At 44.2% G+C, this 26,996-nt stretch overlaps 5 protein-coding genes across 11 annotated transcripts; 1 reads left to right on the forward strand and 4 right to left on the reverse strand.

The window, feature by feature from the left end:
* Nucleotides 1-51: 51 nt before the first annotated feature.
* Nucleotides 52-6,268, reverse strand: zgc:153615 (uncharacterized protein LOC777747 homolog). The gene is made up of 7 exons (XM_029132587.3): nucleotides 6,110-6,268; nucleotides 4,674-4,783; nucleotides 2,094-2,211; nucleotides 1,771-1,977; nucleotides 1,310-1,433; nucleotides 1,131-1,224; nucleotides 52-1,017 (listed from the first exon to the last, which is right to left on the reverse strand). The coding sequence occupies exons 1-7, from the start codon at nucleotides 6,137-6,139 to the stop codon at nucleotides 972-974; spliced, it is 729 nt and encodes a 242-aa protein (XP_028988420.1). The 5' UTR covers nucleotides 6,140-6,268; the 3' UTR covers nucleotides 52-971.
* A 1,753-nt stretch (nucleotides 6,269-8,021) lies between these two features.
* LOC114844906 (uncharacterized) lies at nucleotides 8,022-10,209 on the reverse strand. The gene is made up of 5 exons (XM_029132584.3): nucleotides 9,888-10,209; nucleotides 9,653-9,805; nucleotides 9,437-9,555; nucleotides 8,135-9,350; nucleotides 8,022-8,059 (listed from the first exon to the last, which is right to left on the reverse strand). Exons 1-4 carry the CDS (start codon nucleotides 10,153-10,155, stop codon nucleotides 8,145-8,147), a joined length of 1,746 nt encoding a protein of 581 aa, XP_028988417.1. The 5' UTR covers nucleotides 10,156-10,209; the 3' UTR covers nucleotides 8,022-8,059; nucleotides 8,135-8,144.
* On the forward strand, nucleotides 10,204-13,791 carry LOC114844907 (glutamate-rich protein 6). The gene is made up of 11 exons (XM_029132585.3): nucleotides 10,204-10,893; nucleotides 11,009-11,097; nucleotides 11,197-11,240; nucleotides 11,325-11,630; nucleotides 11,714-11,922; nucleotides 12,022-12,080; nucleotides 12,221-12,399; nucleotides 12,503-12,585; nucleotides 12,693-12,848; nucleotides 12,945-13,170; nucleotides 13,313-13,791. The coding sequence occupies exons 2-11, from the start codon at nucleotides 11,076-11,078 to the stop codon at nucleotides 13,484-13,486; spliced, it is 1,458 nt and encodes a 485-aa protein (XP_028988418.3). The 5' UTR covers nucleotides 10,204-10,893; nucleotides 11,009-11,075; the 3' UTR covers nucleotides 13,487-13,791.
* selenot1a (selenoprotein T, 1a) lies at nucleotides 13,552-17,372 on the reverse strand. The gene is made up of 6 exons (XM_029132586.2): nucleotides 17,159-17,372; nucleotides 16,308-16,418; nucleotides 15,140-15,266; nucleotides 14,638-14,725; nucleotides 14,145-14,311; nucleotides 13,552-14,054 (listed from the first exon to the last, which is right to left on the reverse strand). Exons 1-5 carry the CDS (start codon nucleotides 17,296-17,298, stop codon nucleotides 14,187-14,189), a joined length of 591 nt encoding a protein of 196 aa, XP_028988419.1. The 5' UTR covers nucleotides 17,299-17,372; the 3' UTR covers nucleotides 13,552-14,054; nucleotides 14,145-14,186.
* Nucleotides 17,373-18,368: 996 nt separating this feature from the next.
* On the reverse strand, nucleotides 18,369-24,026 carry kif2c (kinesin family member 2C). Of its 7 annotated transcripts, none has more exons than XM_055503907.1 (23): nucleotides 23,953-24,026; nucleotides 23,662-23,734; nucleotides 23,480-23,574; nucleotides 23,318-23,404; nucleotides 22,547-22,601; nucleotides 22,411-22,473; nucleotides 21,894-22,040; nucleotides 21,678-21,791; nucleotides 21,414-21,511; nucleotides 21,230-21,325; nucleotides 21,080-21,134; nucleotides 20,836-20,998; nucleotides 20,662-20,752; nucleotides 20,413-20,476; nucleotides 20,164-20,255; nucleotides 19,914-20,056; nucleotides 19,561-19,774; nucleotides 19,347-19,457; nucleotides 19,169-19,236; nucleotides 18,967-19,045; nucleotides 18,800-18,880; nucleotides 18,615-18,708; nucleotides 18,369-18,533 (listed from the first exon to the last, which is right to left on the reverse strand). In XM_055503907.1, the coding sequence occupies exons 2-23, from the start codon at nucleotides 23,720-23,722 to the stop codon at nucleotides 18,472-18,474; spliced, it is 2,133 nt and encodes a 710-aa protein (XP_055359882.1). In that variant the 5' UTR covers nucleotides 23,723-23,734; nucleotides 23,953-24,026; the 3' UTR covers nucleotides 18,369-18,471. The 7 variants fall into 7 exon arrangements, with proteins under 7 accessions (XP_055359882.1, XP_055359883.1, XP_055359881.1 ...); XM_055503908.1 differs by lacking the exon at nucleotides 23,953-24,026 and adding an exon at nucleotides 23,854-23,886 and having other exon boundaries at nucleotides 22,438-22,473; nucleotides 22,547-22,595; XM_055503906.1 differs by lacking the exon at nucleotides 23,953-24,026 and adding an exon at nucleotides 23,854-23,886 and having other exon boundaries at nucleotides 22,547-22,595.
* Nucleotides 24,027-26,996: the final 2,970 nt, after the last annotated feature.

A 26,996-nucleotide genomic window follows, 5' to 3' on the forward strand; every position in this document is an offset into this window, starting at 1 on the left:
AGCTGGAACCCAGATGTTGCCCATGTGAAATCCATTGAAGTGTAGACTCAGTTCACACGCTCAAAAACATTTATTGTTGTTTTGTTTTACAATCATAAAGTACATTTATCAACAAAGCGAACCATAGAAAATAAATGTGTGACATTCATAAAAAGCTGAGTGATAACATCTAACCACAGCCGGACCAAAAAACCCCACTCTTCCTCCTTTAAATAATTTTTACTTAGTCATAAAGCATTAAAACAGATAAAATATATTTATCATTGTCAGGTTGGTCTTCAAATTAAGCATAACTGAAATTAATTGCATATTTCTACTTAGAGGCTGCAGGAACTAGGAACATGCCTTCAGCCTTTTTTTTTAGTTTTACCAATTTGTAACCTAAAATACTGTTGAAACCACATCTTCTCACTTTGAGCACAGCACAAACGGCAACAACTCATTTGTCTAGCAAATATAGTTCTAAATATACTTAAAGCAGGTGAGAACAGGTACAGTAATATCATTTTGTGTTTAAAGTGTCTGTCGTGAGGCTGCAGCAGCAGCAGCATTAAAACACAAGTGGGAAACGAAGCTGCACAGATACAGTGTTTATCATTTTCTACTGCACAGCTAAACAGTGATGACACAGTGCTATTAGTGTGAGAATGATTAAACAAATGTGTGCAGGGGACGTTCAGTCAAACGAGGAGTAACATACGTGAGGGAACTGTGCAAAATCATAAATGTGCAATACATGAAATATACGCCGTGATTATTCATCCTGAGTGGAAGTGAGAAGCCTGCACAAACATAACCGGGCCCGCGTCCGACAGCCGAGACCGCGCAGCTTCGAGTAGATGTCTGTCGGACGACCTCCCGTGGTGCAATGTGTGCGTAAATACTGTGCGCCGGGGTCGGGCGCGGGTGGAGATTCACTGATGACGCTGGCGGCAGCCCGGTGGAGCGGGAGGCTGGGGGAGGGGGGCCGCTTACTTGGAGGCCGCCTTCTCCGCCTGGTGCTGCTGGTGGCTGTGCCTGGCACAATAAACAGGAGGGGGGGGGGGGGGGGGGGGGGGGGGGGGGGGGGGGGGGGGGTCAAAGAGGGGGCGCCGACCCGGTCAGAACACATGGGGGGGGGGGGGCTTTACCTGGTCAGGTCCTCTATGTCCACCAGCATGGCGTCCTGCTCCACGTGCAGCTCATCCCTCATCAGCAGCAGCTGCACCAGCTCCTCGTTCAGACCTGTGGTACATAAGAGAGGCGTCTGATCCCGTCGCATGGAGGTGTGCGAGTGGAGCGCACGTGGAGCCGTGTCTGTTCTACTCACTCTGAATCTGCGAGTGCAAGTCATTGGTGATGACCTGCAACTGGCCCAGGCTCATGTCCCTCATGTCTCCTTGCCTCAGATTTCGCTTCATCAAACCCTCGCTGATGTGAGGCAGGTGGGGAAGCTGTGAAGGCGGACGCAGACGAGACGTGACTACAGGAGGCACAATATGACACAACGCTGTTGTGCAGTTTGGTCTTTGTATCTATGGTCAAAAATGCCCCTTTTCCAGAAAGAGGACACTTTTTTGCTCTTTTGTTTACTTGTATCAGGGGTTTTCTCTTCCTCATAAATATGTGCAAATCCCCTTTTAAACCCTGACTGGTTTTGTATTCAGGACACAAGTCCCTACAGCATGTGGACTCTATTGTGTTGGTTTTTACTGTAACAGCAGCGTAGAATCATTAACTTCCCATCGCTTTTATGGATTTATGACCGTCATTTAAAATGCACACACTGACCAGGTCGGCCACGGGCGAACGTCTGTGCAGCTGGATCTGCCTCTCCACCTCCACCTGCATGCGGGCCATCGGTCGAGCGAGAGCCAGCGCCACCCGGGCCTCCTCCTGCAGGCGCCGCTGCACCCGCCAGAACCCGCTGCAGTCGTCCAACGGGTCCGAGTCCTCCTCCGCCGTGTCCCGGTCCGATAACAAAGAGCTCTGCTTGCTCTGCAACGAGTGGAAGTAAGATCGCGAGGCGTCCGCCACGGTGTTCTCAGTGGTCATTAGCGAAGAGAGATGAGGGTTGTGGCGTGAAACACACATCCTGAATGAGCTGAACGTACCACAGGGGACAGCGGCGTGTCCAAACTGTTCTCTGTCCTGCTGTCCTCAGCATCACTGTCCTTGTCACTGCTGCTGTCATTGACAAAGCACACCTGGAGGTTCACCCCACTCTGCAGCCTGGGTGGGAACACACGCGCGCCGTGAACACGGGCTTTAAGTCATAGCGAAAGTCAAAGGGGACAAAAGGGAAAATCACACACACACAGAACATAACTTTTTTGAACAAGGAGGACAAAACATGCAGAACCTTGGGTCTAAAAAGTTGATGCCAGAACACACGTTTCATTGTTATTCAGCCTATTACAGAAGCAGGAAATGTAAAAGGAAAAAAAAATCACTTAGTAATTTCCACTAAAAAGCAAAACTGTTATGAAAATGTGATCATGTGTCACATTCCTGGGAGCATCAGCTGGATTTTTTTCGACCGTGACAAATGATAATACAGACTCAATCCAGCTCTTGCAAATATTCCTTTTTAGAAATATATCACGAAAATGTATGATTTATGACTTATCGCTGATGCCAAACGAGCTTCTCACTAAATGCTAAGTCCCTTGGTGTTTTTCATGGTTCCTTTTAGTTCCTTTTAGCATTTAAGGGAAACATTCAGAGCCTTTTCTATTTCAGCAGAAGCGTAATATTATTCACAACCAGAGCTCTAAACGCATCAGGATTAATAGGCTGCAGTCCTGAGCCTCGTGGCCCCAACGTACAGGTACATTAGAGGCCCATTCAGACCTCTAATGCTCTTAAAGTGCAAAGGGAGCAGGTTCAGACATGGGGAAAACCTTCAAAGATAAAACATGTACTAATAACAGATAAACTCAAGAATTATGTTCATGCGTTTTTCCCTAATAGTTAGAGCAACTGAAAGCACCAGTGTAATAGCAATAACAATAAGGTCCTGCCCCTAGTTACAAAGAAGCCACTGAAGCCTCAACCTCAGCTTTTCCAGGAGCTCAAAACATCATTCACTGAATTCTAGATCATTGTAGTAACACAAGGAACCTCCCACGGCATCAACTGGACTAGATGGTACTGGAATTTCCACCACAAACCAAAGCTCAGAATGTGCACCTCAAGCATCGCTGGAGGTCACATGACTGCCGAGTCACCAATCAGAGCTGCAGACTTATAGCAGACATCACTTCTTCTTTCAAAGCATATGGACCACAGGCAAACTGCACTTCCCCCAACGTCAGCCCGTGGCCTTAGAGCTGGGGGCGGCCCTCTCCTTCAATATAAAGAAAGTTACTCCAGGTCAGAGCTGACAGGAGAAAGAGCAGCGTTGACGCTGTTGGTTAACCAACCTGCCTGATGTAATGCAACTTGGGTCTGAGTGTTTATTGGGTCCACAATGAAATATCAGTTTCAAGGAAAAGTGCATAGCATATTCCAAGCGTGATGACTTTTGACTTTAAGAGAAAATTTTAAAATAATTAAATTGCTTTTTTAATGAGAGCAATAAAATCTGACATGTCAAAAATACATAATATAAATGTACTAAATGTAACAAGACAAAAAAAATTGCATTTACCAAATACTGATAAACATGACGCATTTTATTTTTGTAGGAGGTGCCACGCTACTGTGGGAACCTCTTCCATCATCACGCTGCTCATGAAACTGGGGCAGTGCTAAAGTTAGGTTTCTGCCTCAGCACAGCATCACGCAACAGAGGTTCACCACTGTGCCACCTCCCGCGTTTTCATTCTTTTCGTACTTTTAGTTCTTTGTTCTGCTGCTGCTGTGAGGAGTTATTGTTCAGCTGGATGTCGTTTCCCGCGATCTGACAGTAAAAAATAGGTTTTCCGGGAAACCTTTTACTGTTCTTTGCCGTCGGTCAGTCAGTGAGTCACGCATTGTTTTCCACCACTCGTTGCCTTAATCCCTCTCAGACAGGACACATGATAAACTCTCACCCATCTGCGTGTACTGTGCTGCTTAATGACTCCCTATTTCTCCAAAGGACTCACGGTCAGTACACTTTCCAGTAACAAACTAAAGGAAACCAAAGGGCTTTTATCCAGTTCAGTGATTATGTCCCTATTCTTACAGATGTTTAGAGAAGCACTGAACAGCTCCCTCTGCTGGGCAGTAAATTATCTGCGCTTGTGTTTGAGGCAGATGGGGCTCAGGCGTTTTGCAGATGCTGGATATCAGGCCACTGAAGTAAAAGGAAACACTGGAAGACATGCACTGTGGCATTTTAAGAAAGAAAATGTTTGCTTTGTGAATTGAGACAAATACACAATCTTATGTGGAACATATATATGTGACAAATAGAACATTCTGTGTTGATTAATGATTTGGACAGTGGACACTAAAGAGCCTCATACTGGTCTAAGGAGGCTCCTAATGGAGTACATGTAATCTATAAAACCTTCTGTTATGTTATGTTTCATATTCCAATATTCCTGTTGATCATTAATAATAAATTGATGCTATGTAGGCTAATGTGAGATTCTGGCTGTCATCCTTCCCTGAGCCATGGATCTAAAAGACACAAATATTGGTGGCAGGCTTCAAAAGGCCGCATTGATCAAACGATAACACGCACGCAGGCGACTCAAACCCACCGGGAGGAAGGGCCGTTTTTGCTGCAGCTGGTGTAGATGACGGGCTCGTCGTCATAGAAACTGCCGAGGGCAAGTCTCTGCCTGATGGACTCTCTCTCATTCCTCTGGGCCTGCCAGAAACACAGAGAAACGCCGGAATACGAGCAGCATTAGTGCGAATGCGGCCGCTGGGTGCTTGACTGATGGTGAGCAGGCTGCACAGGCTGCTGTTTAGATTACAGCTATTAATACTCATAAAAGGTGCCAAAATTAGAAAACACCCCCCGCCTCAGAGACAGTAACATTATGGAAGGACATGAAGGAGGATGATGTCGATGGATACGCAGGCGTTGTTTATCCTGACTGTTTCTGATGCATCATGGGAGAAATCAACAACCCTCGCACTCTGTATAGAAAATGGACGAATGAATGGTTTTGACCACCATATAATTTCGACCAGCAATCAAAAAAACTTAAGGGCCTTTCAGAATTATTTGCAACCACATGACTATAATCAATAGTCATCGGAAAAGTGGTGCTTCCTTTTTCCCTTCTTCTTCATGGAGTCGTCAGCTAACGGTCAGTAAAATGCCACTGGCGACTCAAAGTGCCACGTCACTCCGTCCCGATGTTTCACAACTTCCCGTATGTGGCGCCTTGTGTCATGACTGGCATTTGTGCTGCTCTCCTTCGATTTATCTACAGGAATGATGCCTCGTGCGGTTTCCCAACAACCCAGTTTCACCGCCCTGATTTAATTTTAACCCTTTTCCTCTCGCTGCCCTTTCTCTAGTCGCCGTGAGTCACCTCATTCCCGCTAGAAAACCGTTTTTGCCCCCTAAGGTTGTGAAATTGTCCCGTCACTACCTTGACGTGGCTGTGACGGGATTTTCTATTTTTAGATTTTTTTTAGCACAACTAAATGCCCACTTTTTTCAAACCTTCCATATTTTAAATATCAGTGCATCACTGTCGAAACTGGTCCAACACACACACACACACACACACACACACACACATTTTTGTGATGCATCATTAGATGAGGTTGTGACGTAAAAGTAAAAATCACGGTCAATCGCCCCCATTCTCCAAACGAGCACTCAAATACCTGCTCGTCCACTTGGGCCAGATGTCCTCCCCACCAACACACGCGGACTCACACTTAACCTATTTTACCTTTAATAACATTATATAAAGCAGAACCCTCTTATTGTTGCTGTTACTGAGGATTTATCTGTGCACCACTTACAAAACAGAACATCTCATAAAATCATAGCAACAATATATCATAAAATGAAACGATAGAGAGGAGAGGATGCAGAGATGAGATGTTATGTCACATATGAGCACACCCGCTCCCTTTATGACCACACAGCAGCACATCCATCATGGACGCCTGTCATCTAGACCTGCAAATGTCACAGGATGCCGCGCATGCAAACACAAATCGCACACACCTGGTAAATGCGTTTCTCCTGGTGCACCATCCTTCAGCGCATCCTATTACGACAGCCACCGAGCCCTTCTCTACACTGCAGTGGAGCTAGACCCAGGAGACCGGCTCATATACTGCAGCTCCGTGCAGGAGAGGGAGGGCGAGAGAAAGGAAGCGGCGAGGGGAGGGCAGGTGGGTGTAGCGGGAGCAGGAGGGAGGAAAGAGTGGGAGGCGGCGGAAGTGGAGGAGGGAGGCGGGGGGGGGGGGGGGGGGGGGGGGGGGGGGATGGGGGTCTCAGCGCTGCCGCTACGCTCCTGATCCGTTATCTGCTCCTCTGTCTTCATCGTTTGCTTTCTGCCTTTGGCTCATTCGTTTTTTTTAAGATAAAGAGCAAATGGCATCTTCTAGAAATGTGCTTCCTGGTAAAATGAGAGCAGATCACTGGTTGAGAGCAAGGTGGGTGACGCGGTGAGTTCCAAGGATGGTTAAAAACACCAGAGAGGCTGTGGCTGATCAGTAAACACTCATTTGTTTTGACGCGGCGTCTGCGTCGGATCAGTGGCATTTAATAGCATGATCCGCTCGTCCCGTCTCCTATCATAGCAGACAGGACATTCCTCCTCCGGGCTCATTCCACTTCACGGGCTCAAGTGTGATGAGGCGTAAGAGATGCACTAAACACTGGGTGCTCGTGCTCACACGTGCGTACACAAACACGGCGCTGTGGCCCAATTAGGCTAAATAACAGGTTGAGTCATCTTTCATAAGCATCAGGGGCCAACTATAATCAGCATCTCAATTCTTCATATTTCTGTAATATTCAACATAATGTAGTAGTTCTAGTGACATTTATTGGGACCAATGTAGTAATTGAGTGTTTGTGATGTTCAGACTGAGTGCAACTCACAGAGATGCTGGAGAGTCTGCTCCTCCCTCCGCTGTAACGTTGTCCACTGTCCCCGGCTCGTTGTACACACATGTCGCGGAGCTCCTCGGCCCAGCTGCGGCTGTTCACCATGCAGCCGCCTCCTGCGCTCGGCCCCTGGAGGTCAGAACTGCCGTACACGCCACAGTCCTCCCACCAGTGGCCCTGCGCCGCGTCTCCGTCGTCCTCCTCGTCCATGTCCACATCATAGTCCTCCATGAAGACAATTTGTGTGGAGCACAATGTCAGGTTTTGGGTTTGTTTTTGTTTTTTTGCTGTGGCCTGGCAGAGGACACAGGATCAATAAAAGATATTTATTACAGATAATTCTAACAGTGGCTAAAACTGTAAACATTCCTTGTATATATCCATTTTGGAAACCAATTTTATAAGACAAGATTAAATCAGCCACATAAAGAACCACAAAAGGCAATAAATACCCATCACATACTGTACATAACTCACCTAGACCGTAGACACGCGAGTACTTTGTTAAACGCTTAAAATGACAAATCAAATCCAATTAGGAACCAAACATTGGTATGATGCTGCATTAAAAAGGATGACACTTCCCCCCACAGTGGCTTTAGGACGGATGGCAGGATTTCCTTTTCTTGCGCAAATCCCTTTAAAGTCCCAGGTCCGTATTCCATAATGTCAGCCCGTTAAGGAAAATACAGACGAGCAACCCTGCCTTCCAAAAGACCAGCGATATGAATCTGTTGGCACGTGTGGCTTAGTCTGAGCGATGTGTGTGCGCGCCCGGAGGAGAGAGGCCATGTGTAAATATATAGGAAGAGACAGAATGGGGTGCGTGAGCATAGGAGTGAGTGAGCTACACACTCACATTGGCATCTACAAAGCAGTGTGGGAAGTTAGTGTTTTACCAGATTAAATATATTTTGTATCATTAAGTAAAAGTTATACATTTTGTAGTATTCTGCAGCAAAGTTGAGGCCAGTACATATACTAGTGGATAAGGCATAACAAATCAAGCATGAAACAAGAATCATTTTCAGTAAGACATTTATTGAAAAGTCTCAGCTCCTGAAAAGCAATACAGTGAAAGTTGAGTTGATGCCCAAAATCATTCTGAAGCAAGCTTTTAGCGTTCAGCCTTACCAGTTGGACATCACACTCCTTGAGACATCTGTTGGCCAGGGTAGGAAAACCAGGGCATAGGTTGTGGGTACAAAAACCCTGGGTATGGCTGTACAAGACTTTGGACTCCAGGTAGGTAGCCAGCAGGAATCCTGTATCTCCAGGAAGACGGAAAGTGCTTGTTTCTGTGCCATGGGTAGTGAAGAAAGGGATTCCAGCTGTATGGGTAATAGGCACTCAAGTCAAAGTAGCTGCTACTGCCGGGCATTTTGTTGGGACATGAGGCACTCGTGTCACTTTGCATGGCACAATCTGTGGGACTTTGTGGGTATTGAGGGTAATTGAGTGGGTAGTAAAGTCCAGGCTGACCAGGGAATCCAGATGGGTAGTACTGATAGTTAGGGTAGTCTGCTGGGAGTGATGGCTGAGTAGGCATTTCAGTAGAGGGAGGAGTCGTCGTGGGCGGCATTGTAGTAGTTTCTGCAGGTGCCGTAACAACTGCAGCGTCTGCTGGTGCAGCAACTGGACCTCCTGCTGCAGCGCCGCCTGCTGGTGCAGCACCTCCTGCAGCGTCAAGACTTGAGGGGGGGCCAAACCAAAAATATGGATATTGGTAGTACAGGTATTCATCCATAGGAGGGTTCACTGTGGGTGGGGCATTTGTGGTTGACTCCGTAGTTGAGGTTGGCTCTGTGCTTGTGGTCGGTGGCGTAGTAGCGGCATCAGGGGTAGTGGCTGGTGCCAGCATGGGCTGTGGCCAAGAAAGGGGAGAATAATAAGGCAGATAAGGAAAGGGTGGATAGTTGGGATTCACAGCAGGGGGCGGCATTGTGGCTGGCTGAGCAGGAGTCGTAGGTGGAGTTGTTGGAGCAGGATTGGCCGGCGGCACCACGTACAGAGATTGCTGTGGCCAATTAGGGGGAGGATAGAAGTAGGGTGGATAATTGGGATTTACTGCAGGATTCATCGCAGGCGGCACCGTTGTGGGGGTGGTGGTGGGCTGAGAAGTAGTCGCATCGGCCGGCGGCCATTGCTGTGCCCACTGGAATTGAGAATACAACGGGTCATAAGGGAAGTTTTGGAAAGGATAGGTAGGAGGTACTGTGGTTGGCGGTGATGTGGTGGTGGTGGTGGTTGCAGCCGTAGTTTGAGGAACTGTTGGGTCGTTCTGCAACGTCGGGCAGGCGAGTTTAACTGGATTTTGCTGCCAACTCATTGGCAGCACGTAGTTTCCATTCTGAAGACAAGACACGCAAGAAACTTAGCAAACACTCACCCAACGGCCACAACTCCAATTCATTGCGCCTAATAAAAACTGCCCACCTGTTGAGTCACACCGCAGCCGTCATAGGGAACCAGCAAAACCAGACCAAGCGCATTCTGTCGCATCGTGTAGCCGCAAGACCTGGGCACGTGGATCAGAGGGAGGCTGCGCGCGACGCCTGGGAGGAGAGAGCGCGAGAGAAAGAATCGGGTCAGCGGGGGGCGTGGCGCGCATAGATCTTGAACATCTAGATCTGCCGACAAGCGCTTCGGTACCGTTGACCTGGCCCATGTCCAGCTGTAGATTGGCGGCTCCCGGTCCCATGGCCCTCAGCTTCATCCTGGTCGCGCCGCAGGACAGGCTGGGATTCAAGCGCCGCCATGCGGCTTCTTGGGGGCTCAGCTGCTGCCAGCTCTGTCCCAGCGCCCCTTCGGAATAAAGTTAGCTTTTTAAATTAAAGTTACTCATTAGACTTTACGGTGCGCAACACATTGGGAGTCTAAACCTTACCTGTGCCGTCAGCCTGGGGCAAGTCAACATGCGCCGATCCGCCGTTACCTTCAAAGGAAGACCACGGCGGTATGTTCGCGTTCCCAAATATAATGTGTCCGATCCGTCCTCTAGTCACTGCAGCTGCGCCGTCCGTCGTGTCCTGGTGAGCGTTTTTGCCCAGTCCCCTCACGCTGAAACAATTTAAACTCGGGGCCAAAGAAAAAAGGAGCAACATCACCGCTGCAGATCGCACCAGCCCGCGTGGCCTGTTCCCGTCGCCTGTCATCCTGGAGCCGCGCGCTGGACGCACGTGAGAGGCACTTCACTATGCGGCCAAAGCCCCCCGACGTATTAATATATCGCTGGGGGAACGCGTTTCCGCCAAACAATCAACCAATCAGAGCTCGAGTCCCGAAGTTTTACACCTGAGTTGATTAACGATGCAACAGGTGGAGGGAATTAGACTCTGATGGCTCGGTTCACGGTTGACTTTGGGTCACTGCTCTAAGAATAAGACTAGGCAACAGTGGCGCTTATAATTAATTAAAATGTGAGTCAATTATCGAATTATTATAATACAGCTCATATATGTTTATTTTGCGGTAAAGGTAAATCACGCAGATTCGTTCCTACCAGCATCCATAGGGAATAAACACAACAGGGACATAAAAATAACAAAAAATGGGTTTTGATGCCACCGTGTGGACATTATTAAAATGACTCAAAGCCACACCTAAATGACTAAGAAATAAACTACTGAGCTAAATAAGTTCCACTTGTCGAGAACATTGGGGTCTGAGCCTTGAATGGATACAGTGATAAAAAATAAGAGTTCTACGAATAGGAGTTTATTCTAATAGTGTTTTATGTGGGTCGTATGTCATATAACCAGCCAGCAGCCAAGTGTCATGTAATGCTAGACTGTGTTTCTACTACATTGTGGGCAGATATTTCCATCTCCTTGGTTACTAACAACACCAGCAGGTCAGGAGCATTCAGGGGTATTTAAAAAGCTACTGCTGAGGTGAGAATTATCTTATATATATTTCTATTATTTCTAGTTGTAAAAGACACACCACCTTCATTTAAATATATTTCCGGTGTACCTACTTTTAATTGATGTTATGTCTTTTCATCAGGCGCCTTTCACAAGAAGTAAGTGCTTTTATTTTGACGTGAAATAAAAGCCACCAATGTCAGAAGAATATGATAATGGACACGCTTACCTGTGAGTGTGCTTCAGCCACGATTAAAAGGAAAATACCATAAAGTTATTGCAAAAGAGACACATGTGTGTAGAATTTCATCACTTTTGTTCTGCCATTAGATGCCACTGCTGCGACACTGGAGCATGAGCCACTGGATGACAGTGTAGGTCCAAAGGTGTCCCTTAGGTTTCATTGGATTTACTCATGACTGGTTTCCTACGTCCGATTTGCATCTGTGCTCGTTCAGATAGACCATGGCTGCCTGCAGGCTGTGAGGGACCCGCCCACCTGTGGCATCAGAGCTGCAGGGGTTCTGAGGTACAATCGTGAGTCTGAAAACCACAGACTTAACACAGCAGCCGTTCCTCCGGAGGCAGGTATCTACCTACGCTTGGAAAGTCCCATCTATAAGAACATGGTTTGTTACCGACTTATTCCTTTCAACACTGCACAGTCCAGGCTTTTGATGGTAAGCCCAGTGAAATGTGAGTATTGCGGGGAAGAAGCCAGACCCTGTCTGGACCCAGCATGTCTCCTGGAGCCTGAGCAGAGGGTGAGGCAGAGACACCTAACACACAACATCTACCAAATGACTCCCAAAGCGCCGCTGACTGTCCTCCAATGCGCCTATGGCAGGCAGGTCAGCTGTTCTGCTGTGCTCAGCGACAGCAGTTGTGTGAGCTGCTGGTTGAGCAGAGATGCACGTTGGAGGGGAGACAGTACCTGAAGGCCGTGGCTCCGTCATCGCTGGACAACAAGCCGGCCACAGAGACGGAGGTCCTGCTCATTCGGGACAGAGGGATGGAGGAGTACAACAAGTTCATCTTGGACCCAAGTGAATTCAGGTAGAAATGTAGATTTTCCTATACACGCAGGAATATAATCCATAGGCATGACTGTGTCTGGGAAGATCATAACCAATGTAATTACTATATTTCAAACAGAACACTTCCAGACCCAATCATCCCTGATGAGCAGCTACAGCTTCCTGAAGAAGAAACCTGTGAGTAGCTCAGTTAAATTGATAATGTTGCATATGTTCATCCAGATACAAAGAGGCAAAAAAACTATACTGATATTTGTGAATAGTTTAATCAAAATACTCTTTTAGGTTAATGCCGTTTGTTCCTTGCTGTTGCTTAGCTCCCCCGTTGTCAAGTATCCTCAGGTTCCAGCTCTCTTGTGCTGCACAAGGCGGAAACTGGACAGTTTGTCCTAGTGGCCCCACAGAGAAGTGCTCGCCGGGCGAAGATGAAGAGACACACATGGTCCCTTTCAGTGACACCTCGGCACAACGGCACTTTGGACTATGTCATCACCAGGTAGTTCAGTTCAAAACATCATGTGAAGTGTGGAAGGTAAAATATTGCCAACTAATGCAAAATAGCTCCAGAGATCTTTTGAACTTGACATATTTGTTCACAGAATGGGACGGGATTTCTACAGAAGTTTTATTCCAGTGGACTAAAATTTCTCACTGTGTTCCCTGATGGCTCTGCTCAGGTTTTGTATCCACTTAACCGACCGTACTAGTGATTGTCCAGTTGATCCGAGGATGAATTTCATTATAAACGCCGTAAGCTACTGGGTTACGTTCCTATCATCATGGTCGCAGTTATCCCTCAGGCCGCTTGGCTGTCATCGTGGTCGCTGAGAAGAATGGAAGACTTTGCATTGTGTGCGATGACAGCGATGCCGCCAATCAACCAGTCAGTGCTGTGTTCCAGTCTGATGGCAGAGCAACATGTTATCACAGCGATGGAAAGATATGGTACAAAGCAATGACCTAAGAAACACCATTTTACGTGCAGAAAGTATTTACAGTATGTTGTCCTACAGAGCCTGTTATTGTGTGCTTATGTTGTAGGTTGTCCTTGAACACATCAGGGGGTCAGTGTTTGGATGACCTGGGTACAAGGGTGCGTCAATGGCGGTGGAGCGGCCTGGACTTTACCCCCACCCCCCTCCACCCCATCTTCCTCTCCCTCAACAAAGCAGTCGGAGTCCGAGTCCTGGGAAAGGAGCAAGTGTTCGTCTCCTTCCTGGCAGGAGGCCAACAGGCAAAGTTCAGCGTGGGCTCCTCCAGCACTCAGGTGAATCTAAAGCTTCATAAGTTTAAGTGTTGTAAACCTGCAAGTGATGCTCGAGCTTAGTTCAAATTTTACAATATCCATGGCATGTTTACGTTTGCAATAGTTCAGTTCTGCAATAACAAATACATAAATTCCTTTTTAGGATATACTTAAAACAGAGGCGCCTGCTCCAGGAGCATCAGTATTAGAAGAGGAGCTATTCCTGTTGGCGGCCAGAATAAGGATCAACCAGGCCATTCAACATCTTCACCACTACCTAAAGACCCATCCCAGGCTGCCCAAAGCCACACAGGCTGCCCCACAAGTTAAAAGCTGAGCAAGCAAAAGATTCTGATTTTACATATTCCAACCACCCCATCAATAAACACCACACACACAGCCTCACAGTTAAATAGTTACATTTTATTAATCTTTTTAGATTCCTCCAAGTTACGTAAATATAAAAAATTATTCAGACATCTGAAAGAAACAATTGTCCAATGTTATTTCCACAACAGTGATGGCAGATGTAGGTGTTGCTTTTCTACACAGCTAAACTACTTTTAGAACCATAAACTTAAAAATCTACGTATGGCTCAGTAAAAAGGACTTTTATACGCACAGATTAATTATATGCAACTAGTCAAAGTGAATCAAATCAAAATTTTAGCTTATGAGTCCACTAATGTCACCTGGATGAAATCTGCAGTAATCGGAGTAGTACAAGAAGATGACTGAGAGACTGGCGGCGTTGCCAATGATCCCACTCTGGCGTCAGGGGCAGGAAGTCTCGAGGGGCAATGTGAGAAGATGGGAGCATCCAGCCTGCGCTAGCAGTCTTCTTGCCTTCAGCGCAGACCTTCATAAACATCACGTCACAGCCCAATGAGAGACCCACCTCAAACCTAGAGAAAAGGAAAGTGTGGGCTGGTTAATTTTTAAAATGAACAAAAAAAAAAATACAACTTTTGGGCTATGAATACTACAGCACGTACATGGAGGGGCTTTTAGCTCCAGGAAGAAATTGAAAAGTAGGGTTACGAGTGGTGGTGTGGTCTTGTGTTCATGTGAACATTCATCTTCATCTCATTGTCCAGGATTTGCACGAGCTGCTGCATGGAGGGCAGGTGTCCCGACTCCAGCTTTGACCACACTGGCACATCTACAGAAGCACAGTAGATTTGTAATAGCTTCTCAGTTGCCAGCCCTCGGCTGAATCACACAATCTCATAACTTAATGGCAAACTCTGACTTCTGTCTACACAGGGTTTACATTACAAATACTGCCTAAACTGGTTAACAGGATTCATACTGTAGCACTAGGACACCATTAAGTAGTGGTGCATCACTTGCTGCAACATAGGGTGGTAGTCATGACTACTATAATCCCTTCATTACTAGTATTAAAAAGGTCACAGCCAACCTCAAATCAGTCATGTCAGACAAGAATAACACTTAACAAACCTCAGTCATGAATAACAGACTCACCATTTAATGTGATTTCAAACGCTCCTGTAGACATTAACTGGTTCTCAATCATATTGCTGAAGAAGAAAACCATCATGCAGGCATAAATCTGAAAGAAACACAGGGGAATGTGAAACATACAGATCTAAGCACACTGTCCTGATTCAAATACTTTACCAAAGACCACAAAGTAAAAGAAATGTGTGTCATGGCCCACATCTGTAAATAAGTTCTAGGCAGGTTTTTACAGCTTGGTGAGTAGAGCCCCACAGACTGTAGGTGTGTCAAGTGTCTCACCATTCTCTCTGAACCTTTGGCAAGCCAGTAACCCTAGGGATAAGGGATCCAGGCCAAACAACACTTAACTAAACCTGAAGGCTCTGAATAAACAGCTAATGACGTCCCAAGGGTTTGTATTACACTTTGCTGCAAGTGTGTACATAAAACATCAGAATCAGAAGCTGAAGCTTGACTTTACTGCATTATTTTATCTACAAGACCAATGCTGGGCTGGAAACCTTACCTTATTTCCCTGTGCCCACTCCCAGATGCCTGGTGGTTGCACGCCAAACAGGGCAAACGGGTCTCTGCCGATAATAATCAGTCCGATCAGCAGCAGTTTAAACATAGACAGGAAGGAAGCAATGTGTCTGAGGAAAGATGAAAAGAAAATACATTTCAATACAATAACTACAGGAAGCAACATAACACTGATAAAAGTCAGGGTAAAACTTTCAACTGGAATTTGAGTCAACAGTGTAACATTAGTTGCTTTATACAAATAATTATTCAAACAAACGTCGAACAAAAACAACTGTTAAAACAATAACTAGGAACATAGCTTTAAGACCCAGACGCTTATAAGCCTTCAAAGAAAAAGCACTCTACGCTCTGAGCTCTCTGGTTTTACTCTAGCATAGGTAACTAATTAAACAAATTCAGACATACGTTGAGTCTTCCAGTGACTTAGACGAACAGACAGGATTGATGGTGCTAATCCCTGAGGTGTTTATTAACAGTTAAACTAGGGAGACCAAGACCAGGCAGTCTCAGTGGTACTTCACCTTTGACTACAACACCTGTGGCTGACACTCACACACGCACTAAGCCTGTGATCCAGCTAGTGACTGTCATTAGTTTAAGACTATTTTAAGTAATTGTACATAAAGCAGAAATACTATCGAATTCATATTTCTATGATCAGAATGATCTTGTTTCAATTTCTAGAGACAGACCAATTATTTGTAGAGATGCAACTCCTACTCTCTTCTACATTGGCAATTGTCAGTTTACAGACATTGATTCTGCCCACTTCAACCACTGGATTAGACAATGCATATTTAGAGACATATTTTAAAGACAATGATGGCACAGGTGTACTTAAACTACTACAACAGGTTTTGTTTGAGAATATTAAAATAAGATTACATTATGTTAATATACACCTGTCACTACATTCTTGACTTGTAGGAAGAAAAACAGGCTTGCTGTAAATAGTGTGACCAAAGCTTGAATGAAAGTGCTTTAATGAACACTGGCATACAAACCCACATCCAGACATGCCTGGCCGCATGAAGACTGAATTTCCTCTGTCAAATCACAGCTAATCCAAGTCAGCGTTTAGCTGCTTTAAGCCAGTTTTGAGCCACTATAATCCACTTGTAACATGGCAGCCAAGCGCCCGTTCTTACCGGTAGATGGGGATTGGAAGATAGTTCTCTCCCTCAATGCGGATGTCTGGGTACCGCTGGTACAAGGCCTGCGTGTACTCCTCAAACACCCGCTTGTACCCTCAGGAAATGCTGTTTGAAAGCAGACACGTCATTACAATGAGCAAGTGAAATTCAGTCAACATGACAGTTTTGTTCTTTAGTGATATGTACCCACGTGTCATTTTTAGAGAAAAACATCTTACAGTTTACAATGCTATGCTTACATTAGTGCCCTGTTTCTAAAAGCTTTTAATCACATGACAGTTCTGAGCACAAGGCGTCCAAACAACAGGACGGTTATTTGCTTTTTTATATTTGGATTCAGCCTTTTACACATAAAATAATCTCTTAAACCTTAAATTGAAGAAATTATTAGGTATACAAGATTAATAAAGGTTACCTGTCCAACACCACATCAGAAAACCTCAGAACAATCATCTAAGTCAGCTGCAGGCGGATAGAAACACATTGGGTGCCTGTATTTTTTAACGACACCTTTGTATTTACAATAGAAGACCTAATGTGGATGAAATGTTCACAGAAGACGAACAGAGACCAGCCCTAAATAGATTTCACCTCACTTAACCCGCATGTTTCGCAGCGGAAGCGGAGCAATGGCTTCGACGTAGTATCGCAAGGAAAAGGCAAAAATTCATGACGCTGGATCATTTTTTCCCAGTTCGCACCGCAGAACATTTCCGTCAGAAACCTTAATGTGAACGAGCCTCCTGCTAGCTAGCTTCGACCGACGAGCTGCCGACGGAGCTGGCGACCGGCTGGTTAGCCTCTTAGCTTGCCATGACTCGCCAGATTTGCGCGCATTTGCTCACCAAATCTGAAACTTGAGTAGTGGTCCCGTCGCAAACTGCATCTTCATCTTCTTTACGCCGCTGCTATCGCCCGCTGTGGCGCAGCACAGCGAGAAAAAGCCCAAGACCAGGAACGAAAATCGTAACCACTTGATCGCCATCTGTTCCGGGGTGCTAGCTCACTCGGTCAGATGGAGAGGCAGCTTAATCTAAGTCGTTAGTGGTTGGTTCCTCATTTCCTCTTTCTTCTTCTTCGTCGGTGTGGTCGCTGACATCCTAGAAGGCGTTACCGCCACCTATCAAACCCCCAACCCGGTGGATTTTAAACAACCAAAACCTCTTATGTGCCACTAATCACCACAAACACTTCTCGTGTTTACCAATTTGTTTCAATTCCCCCACTGTAATCTCCATTTCCTTATAAGTTTCTCATTTCCCCTTACGTCTTTGCTGTCAAACGCAGGCAACGTTTAGCGCCCCCTACTGATCCGGCTGTTCACCTGGCCCGCTCTACAGTACGTAATTCCATGTATTCCAGGTTACGGAAAACCAAGTCCACAATAACATATTTGTCTTTAGCATCATTAAAAAAACCTGGAGGACTTTAACAAAAAAACTGTTAAATTTACTTGGGATACTATAGGATTCTCATGTTAATTTCTTAAAAAGAAAACTGTTGCTGTATATTTTTTAATAATGCATTTGCTATCTATTAAATTTTAGGTACTAGTTAAATATATATGGTATTTATTTTATTAATAATAAGCTACCGGGATATGCAGTAATAATTTCGTGTAATGTGTTCAGATGAAATGACCCAACTTCAACAGGAATTGACTTGCATGAATTGTCAAATATTAATACTTTATAAAACAGTTCACACAGTGTTCAAAAACCAACAGTAAATGCTCATGAAGTAAACTAAAAAAAAAAGAAAAACTATGTCAAAAACATTACATTTAGTAAATTTAGTTGTTCTAAGCCTTAAGCCCAGTAAATGCAAGTTAACCTTTGAGGGACACAAATTTTTAACATTTACAATACAAGTTCATGCAATTCTATGTATCCATTTTGACTGTTCCTGTCCGTACATTCCTTGGTAGCGCTAAACATGGATACCCATTTTGTATAAGTCTCTGGGAGCAGGCCTGTTAATACATACTGAAGGAAACAAGCCTGTTTTAACACACCAACTGTCTTCTCATAAGAAAAAAAAAAACACTTTAAAGAATTAGTGTTTGAATACTTTAATTAACGGTCATAAAATTACATATAATCAAAAGCCTTTAAACTCTGAGACAGTTAATATGGATGCACTGGATGTTATTTATATTTCAGATGTTCAGTCTTGCCATTCTCTCCTTATCTACAGCAGACTGCAAAGCCAATAGTGTGTCTGTGGGTGAAAGGCAAGAGTGTTAAAAAAATTAGACTTAGTTTATACAAATTTAATATGTTATAAAGCTGGAATACAAACCATGCAGCTTCTGTGAATGATCAATCAGGTCAGGAAGTCCTGTCTCTATGTTGTAAGACGTTTCCTCCATCATTTTGACAAGTTCAATTCCCTTCTAGATAAAGTAAAAAGGAGTATGTGAAACGCTGTACATTGATAAAACAGACCAATTATTGCTACATCATAAAGAGCAGACAAAACTTTACCCTGAGCTGTACATAAACCTTCTCCTCTAGGTCGGACACTTGAGATATAGCATCATACACACTGGCATCCACAACAGATTCCTACAAAACACAGGAGGAAGCAATGCTATTAAGCAAAACACACACACACTTAATGATGTTTTTAAACTTGTGTCATGTGATCTGACCTCATCTGAGGAGCTATTTATGGGCTCCTGTGCCTTTGCTGCTCCGTTTGCTTTGGAGTTGCCATTCAGCTCCTTCACTCTGCAGGACAAATGACAATATCTCAAGCTTTATCTACAGAGGAATTGCATTGTTTTAAAAATTATGCAGGACAGAAAGGAAAAGTGACTTGGAATCAAGTTGAATTTTTTGCCAAGCGTGCACCTGTCAGCATAACGCAGTGTGTTCATTGTATATTCACATGAAGCCATTCCTGGTGACACCATTGCAATCTAAAGGTAACATGAAGGAAAACACATGTAAAAAAAACAACATGTAAATCCAGTGGATCTCACACTCAGACATGTACAGTCTACATCTGTAGTTTGGCATTTCCACCTACCATGCAAGTCCGTGATTTTTCGCCAATGAAAGAATCTCTAAGCACCTTGGTCAAAGTGCTCATTCGGAACGGAATGTGATCGCTGTTCTTTCCTAGGGAACGAATGCATTCCTATGAAACACAAAGACATGTCAGCTGTGATTGTCAACATCCTTTTAGGCGTCGCACCAGAGACAAGGGAAGCGAAAGCCACTCCCCATAAGATATAATCTACCTTCAGAGCCAGCAGGCTGCGGTTGATTTCTGCCGTCTCCACCAAAGTGCTGCGATCGTTGCTGCTCACATCTGTGCCACGCTCGTTGCCGGCCAAATCCACCAATGAAAACTTGCCATGCAGCGTGTTATTACGGTCATTGCGACGCAGCACAATCTGGAGGATGGCGTGGGACCGGGAGGAGTTGGCATTCGCCGAGGTCTGGCCTGATGTTCTAAAACATGAAGGTGTTTTTAGGAGACCTTGTTTTCATTAAACCCGATGATATCAGAATAACAATTTTAGGTTGCCATTTAGGAATAGTGCTCAGTGATCCATCTAACTAGACCACACATACACACACACACAAATACCTGCATGCACTGCCTGCCTGTATCATCTTGATGACATCTTCTGCTGCAGTCACAAAAACCTCCTCCAGGCCTACTACCTGGACCTGTTGTCGGTCATCTTCCAGAACGCGGAGCTTGGCCTTTTTGTTCAGCAGGTCATACACCTAAATATCAAAAAGCGCACTTTCCTTTAGGCTTAACTTAAATATGCCAATTTTCATTGGGTGTTTATGGAATGAGTTTATGAAGGTGGGAAAAGCTGTTTTCTCACTTTGCCATTGTAAATCTCAAAGAAGCTGACGTACGCAGAGAGATCCAGGTTGGAGTACTTTCTATTGCCGAGGTAAGCGAAAACATCCTGGGCTAAAATGAATGAGTCAAGCCAAAGTTAAAGTTATGTTCCCGTTTAAAAAGGCACCATAAAAATATGTTTTGTAACATCCAACATAATCTTAAAAAAAACAAAAAACAAAAAAAAAAAAAAACAATGGACAAATCCATCATTACAAATAACGTTTACCTGCCAAGGCATAGATCCCTTTGGCACTGTTCTGCTGCTTGCCTGTGAAATCACCTCCCATTGTCTAGACCAAAAGAAGACGATAAAATGTTTGCAGTGTCCTGAACATCTAAAATCCCAAATCACCAGGATTTAAAAGACACCTCAAAGACAGCACCATTAATAGAATTTACGCATCTAAGTATTTCTCATTTCCATTTCAACAGAATGTACTGACACTTCAATCCTGCACAGTAAGTAGAGACTTACATGAGTCTTTCCACTTCCTGTCTGGCCATAGGCAAAACATGTTGCCATGCAACCATCAAAAATGGACTGCACCAAAGGTTTGGCTGTGAACCTGAAGTAAAAGAGATCATTATTCAACAATGTAGCTCATTAAAGAGAACACAGAACTCCCCCTCCAAATTTCAGGATCATTACCTGTAGACAAGGTCATTTGCAGCAGTCTCATCAAAAGAGTAGTCGAAGTGGAAAACTTGGTTGTCCAAGTACTTTGTGAGGTCCACTTTGTGTTTTGGCTCGTGAACCAACAGTTTACCCTTTCCAGGTATAGACACAACATCTATCTCCTTCCTGCCAACCTCTGAAACACACAAAACTGTCGTCAAAGTCTGAACCTAAAGGATTAAATAGTGATAGTGATTAGATGTCATTTCCACTATACCTTGCTTGTTAAGGGGTCGCTTGCGAACACATACACAGATTCTGTATGGTTCAACCTGTACAAATCCAAGAGGTCAGAATAAAGCATGGGATACAACGGTGCATCTGCATACAGCATCATAAACTGCAGATGCCTCAGGTCTAAACTTACCACATCTGTAGAGGATATAGGGATGTATTCTAATGTCTCTCTGAAGACCTGGATCATTTCGTAGAACTTTTGGTTGGGTCGCGAGGCCTCTCCAAACTAAAAAGTTAACAAAAATGGATAGTTCTGTTATATCAAAAAGAGATTTATCAAAAAGCAGAAATAGTTTATAGAATGAAAGTCTGACCTTTCCCCGCTTAGTCTGCACTTCAGATGGCTTTATAAAGCAGGAGGTTCTTTTGCCAACTTTGTTTATCTCATGGGGAGCCACAGATTTTCTTGAGACTAAAGTACATAAAAACAAATCAGTTTCCTCTTTAAAGACAGGACAATATAATTATGTATGTATGTCATACTATGATGCACACACTGAACAAAGTTGATGCAATCTGTATTATCATCTTAGCAGATCTTAGTAAACCAGCAGGTCAGCTCATCACTTGTTACTGACCTCTGACAGCAGATGTAGGAGGCATTCTCGGAGGCTCTTCAGTGGCCTTTACTGCCTCTTGAAGCGCTGCTGCCGCTTTTTGCTCATTCTTCCTACGTTGCTGTTCTAGACTCACTAAGAGACAGGAGAATGTGCTTGGGTTTAATCTAAGGACCAAAAAAACTCAAGCAAAATGTTCCTAGTCATGAAGATACGACAAAACAAATGTGTACTAACCAGAGTTGGTGGGAACTGAAGGTGGATTTAGCTCAGGGTGGATTGTTTCTGGGTTTGCTCGGGAAGGCTCTGAGGTTGAGGCTGGTGATGAAACAGGGGCCTGAGGCTGGAACAAACAGGTCTGCCTCGCCTGAGAGCGAGTGACAACTATATGGAAAAAAAAAAAAATAGAAACATCAATACAAAGTCAAACTAAGTGTTAAATGGAACCATAACTGTTGAAGGTTAAGGACAGTTCTGTGAAAGACAAATCAGCATCTTATGTAATCACACAAACATGCCAGTACAAATCTGGTATTTCTATTCTATTATGAAGACACTCCCAACTAATTTTCCTCCAGTGATTTTCCCATAAAAGCTTAAAAATGGAAGACAAAACATGGTACTGTGCAATTATGCTATAAATCAAAACTAAGGCCATGTAAAACAGTTAACCATGTGAGCAGACTGCAGACGAATTTGTGTGCATGCACCCTGATCCCAAAGCAACGTTTAGAAATGAAGACTTATGCTTTACAGCGAGCATCATGTGTGCCTTGCCGACCTGCCTCTTCTGCCTCACTGACAGCTGGAACAGAGGCTTTGGGGAGGAAATAAGCTGTTAAGTGAGGGTAGCGTAACATACTGACTAACTGTCAGGTTGATTTACGTACAGGAGGGAAGTGCCGGAATCCTGGATGAACGGAGTCGACCTTCATACTTCTGTGACTGACAAAAGGAGGGAAGTGCCGGAATCCTGGATGAACGGAGTCGACCTTCATACTTCTGTGACTGACAAAAGAAGAGCAATCGATCAGTGCATCTTGTTTCACAGCCACTACAGACATCATTTATGTACTAATAACTTAGAGCCAATTTCCAACACATTTCTAAATTCAAAAGGAACAAAACATTTTTATTAATTGACAACAGAAAAGTATTAAACTATAATAATCAAATTAATTGTTCAGGAGCATCTCAATAAATTTCAACCATTTATTTCTTTTCAGTTTACATTATTATGGTTTCCAGTGAATGAAAACTGACAGTCCACTAAATAACAGTGGACCAACACCAGAAGATTACATAGCTCCCCCCAAATCATTTTTGTACCTTTCTATTCTTCCTCTAGATGCAGGGGTCTTGATTTCCAAATGCAATGCTATTTACTTTCATCTGAATGTACTGCAGCAGTCGGGTCCTTCACCTTCTTAACCTGGGTACTGAATGCTAATTCTGTCATCTTTTGTTTGTTTTTGATAATATGATTAACATATTAAGATCTATTGAAACTATCTATTGTAGACATATCATAAAAGGAAGTATGATTACAAATTAGTTTAACAGTCCAGAACAGAAATGATCAAATGTTCTCAATAGGGTTAAATGTGAACAGAGATGACAACCTGCTCCATTGCTGCTGTGAGTAAAATGAGGTGCACTACCTTGTCTGGAACAGGAGCTGGAGTTTCAGCAGCGTTTATATGATCCAGCAGATCTGGATTGAGTTTGCACAACTCGCTCATGTCAACCTAACAACAGAAACAGTGGCGCTCGCAATAAATCTGTGTCAAAGCACTCTTTTAGATATTTATGATCTTACTCACCTCCTTCCCTCGGCAGATTTTCCTCTCATACCACTCAACCATGACCGTGGACTTGACGAGGTCAACAGACTTCACCTTCGCAAGGTGGACTCGTCCTAGTGTACACACACAAACAGCTTGCTAACCACGGACATCGTTACTTATTACCCCCTGCGAGTTATCTTTTAATCCATGTCTCTTACCATCACTGCGGCTGATGTGAACAGATAAGCCAACAAGCAGTCGGGACAGGTTTGCGTCCATGTTAGTTTCTCTCTGTAACGTAGAAAAACACAATTCAGGCCACATTAACGGGCTGACTCGCCCTGGAGGCTTACTAGTGCACTGTAATCGCCATCTAACTAAACTTTCTTCTTCTGGGTAGTAACATTTACCAATTCTATCGATGACATTCTTATTACTTTGTTGTTTGTTTATTTGTTTGTTTATTTAGCTCTTACTAGCTAACTAACTAATGCCAAATTCTCTCTTACCTTATTCAACGCGTAGCGCTCAAAATTTTAAACTCACATTATATACAAGTATTGGGCGATCTGATTGGCTGACACCACAGCTGTCGTTGGCTGCTTTCTTCTTCTACGATTTAACTTCTGGTAAACGTCAAACACGCGTCACACCGCCATCATCTGGATACAATAGGAAAATCCTCCTGAAGGAAATTCAGTTGCAGGATTCAAACAGTCCAGTAGTGAAATAAACAGATCTTTGAAACATGACTAAAAGACACAATAAAGGACGAAAACAAACTAACTAGCTCATACTGTAAGTGTCTGTAAAAGAGGTCAAAGGTCAAATAAGCATATGATTAATAAAATCAATGCCATTTTATTGTCTGCAAAGTTTATCATTTTGTTTTTCTGTTGGCCTACCTATTTTATTTTTTTCTTTTTGTCAGCTTTGTAATCTTTTTTACCATTTTGATTTAGTCAACCTTTTCACTTAAACCTCATATGAAGATAAATATTACAAAGGTATGATTATGAATGCATGATAAATCATATAGGCATATTTTTCCCCCTATACAGTGAGAGGAGCGACACTGTCTGCTCTGTCTGCGTTAGAATGCCAACCAGATTTGTTGAACAACTGGAGTCGTGAGGTAGAGACCATGTTTGACTCTGGGACAGGTGAATGTATAGAAAATGTGTTTAGACGAGGGGGGTGAGTAGGAACAGGTGGTCCGAGGCCCCTTTAAAAGTCTGACGCCAGAACCTCCCCCGCCTCGCCAGTGTGGCCTACAAATCACGATGTGGAGTAATTTATTCACCACATTATCATAACACGATGTCTTTGACCAGCTGTGATGGCTGTATTCACACGTGCTGCCTTTCATGCATGTGACCACAGGTCCAGTCGGCGCCTCCGCTGCAAATCAGGCACAGTTCAGTCCCTCCTGACACCAGCAATCAGGGACAGCTGGAGAATGACCCTTGATGGTGTTCAGCCTTGCCTTCAGCGTGGGAGGCTTCCCATTTCTTCCTCTTTTCTTTTCGTTTCACACCCCCGGTCTCCGCGCACCTCCTCCGCCCCCAAACCTCCTCCGTATACGCGGGCTGGACTTATGTATACACACGTCCCACGAGCCGACGCTGACACATGACAAATCAAAGGTCTGATAAACAGCTTGCGCCGGACAATTTCCCATCACCAGCGAAGGATGAAAAATAAACAAATGCTTGTTGGTTGGGCCAAGCAGACCATTTGGTGGGTCTGTCTGTCGATGGCTGGGTGGCCCAGGGCTGCTCGGTGTGAGGCCTGGGATGGAGCCACAACTGTTTCCTGTGAGCAGCCCAACCCCCAGAGCCCCACCACGACTGGCTTGGTGGGTGGTATTCCCCTCCTCCCGCTCTCATCCCCCACACTCCTACACTCGCTCTCTCCCTCTCCTTCAGAGTCTCTTTGATGACGGTTCTATCATTACGCTGTTTGAAATAATGAAATGGAGGAGATCACCAAGCACCTCAATTATCCAGTTTTATGAAATATCGTAAAATAATCAATTCCAAAGCAACAAACTAAGATCTGTGTGTGTTATTGACCGTGTGATGGATTTACTCTCATACAAAGTGAATGTACAAACATGTGTTGCTCATTTGTTTCCTCGTGTTGGTAGAGATGCAAAAGTTTGCTGAATCACTGTGAAAATTTGTGGAAATTTTAGCAACCAAGCCTATTAAAACTATACACGATCCCTACACATATGAGAAAGAAAGGAACATGTATGTATTGGCCCCAAGTCTGTTTAATTTTTTCTCAAAAGTCCAACAACATACTTCATCAGTATAAGGAAACTTGGTGGAGACCACGTCTCTGCTCCCCTGTGCAGACTAAATAAACACATGAGCTGAGGACACTTGCAAACCACACAGGAAGGCAGTCAGATGGAGGGGGGAAAACTGAATTTTAAACCTAAATAAAAACTTTATTACCAAATTATTTTCTACAGCATCTCCATTACATGACTGTGATGTTGGAATATAGACTCAAGATTGTTAAACTGGAATAAATTATTTTCCTAACCCGGTGCTGTTGCATTCTATCACGCGGCCAGCAGGGGGCAGTGTACGTACAAACAGAGGAACACAGCAGAGAAACTGCTTTATTAGAGGACAACATGACATGTGCGTCAATAAAAACACACGCCTCTTCTTCTTTCAGGCTCGCGTCTTTAGTGTCAATCAGGTTTGATTTATTGTTTCATTACTAAACTTTAATGAGCTTCCGGCGTCGCTGCAGCAGCAATTTCAGCCTCCTCCAGCCAAGGAGCCAAACTGAGCAAATACCCAGTGAGCCTGGAACATTTACTCATTTAAACATATTAGTATTCTTGGCATGTAGAGATCCACTGACACATGCCAGTGTCCCGCTTTGGTCCACGGCCCATCATTTAAAAAGCTGCTGTGCTCGTCTAACATCAATCATTTCAAGCTCAGTGAGGAGTCTGTTCACCTTTGGGCTCCGCCACTGTAACGCAGCTCTGTGCCAACTGCCGACCAAGTTTTCCCAGCTGGCAAATCCTATTTGTTTCCCCAGCTATAATTTTGTTTATTTATTTGGCCTCTGCAGTAATGAGTGATCAGAGTGAGACGCACAGCTGCAGTTGCGCTACGCTGTGAAACGCTGTTTCACACGTAGTGATCGTTAAAAATGCTTCACGCCAACAGACTGGTGTTACAGCAGCGACACCAGGCTAATAGAAATATGCATCCAGCTGATATTGGAGGTAAGTGTCACTTATGAAGGAGCTCATTTATCTTTTAAGTAACATCACTGACGCCAGAAGCTGTCTCGTTGTCATCTCACTTCTCTAGAACTTTTACAACCAATAAAAAATAAATTATCAACACAATTATTGACGTTTAAAGTAATACAATCGGATGTGTGTGGTGATTGACTGGACACGTGGGGACGCTTTTATCGCTTTTTAGAGTGTTAGTGTTGTTCCTTCACACCCGCGGCTTCACACACAGGCGTTCAGTCATCGGCTCTTGGTTTCCCAGTTTCCCCATTTGGTGAG

This window comes from Betta splendens, chromosome 17 (genome assembly GCF_900634795.4).
Source record: "Betta splendens chromosome 17, fBetSpl5.4, whole genome shotgun sequence".
Taxonomy (NCBI): Eukaryota; Metazoa; Chordata; class Actinopteri; order Anabantiformes; family Osphronemidae; genus Betta; species Betta splendens.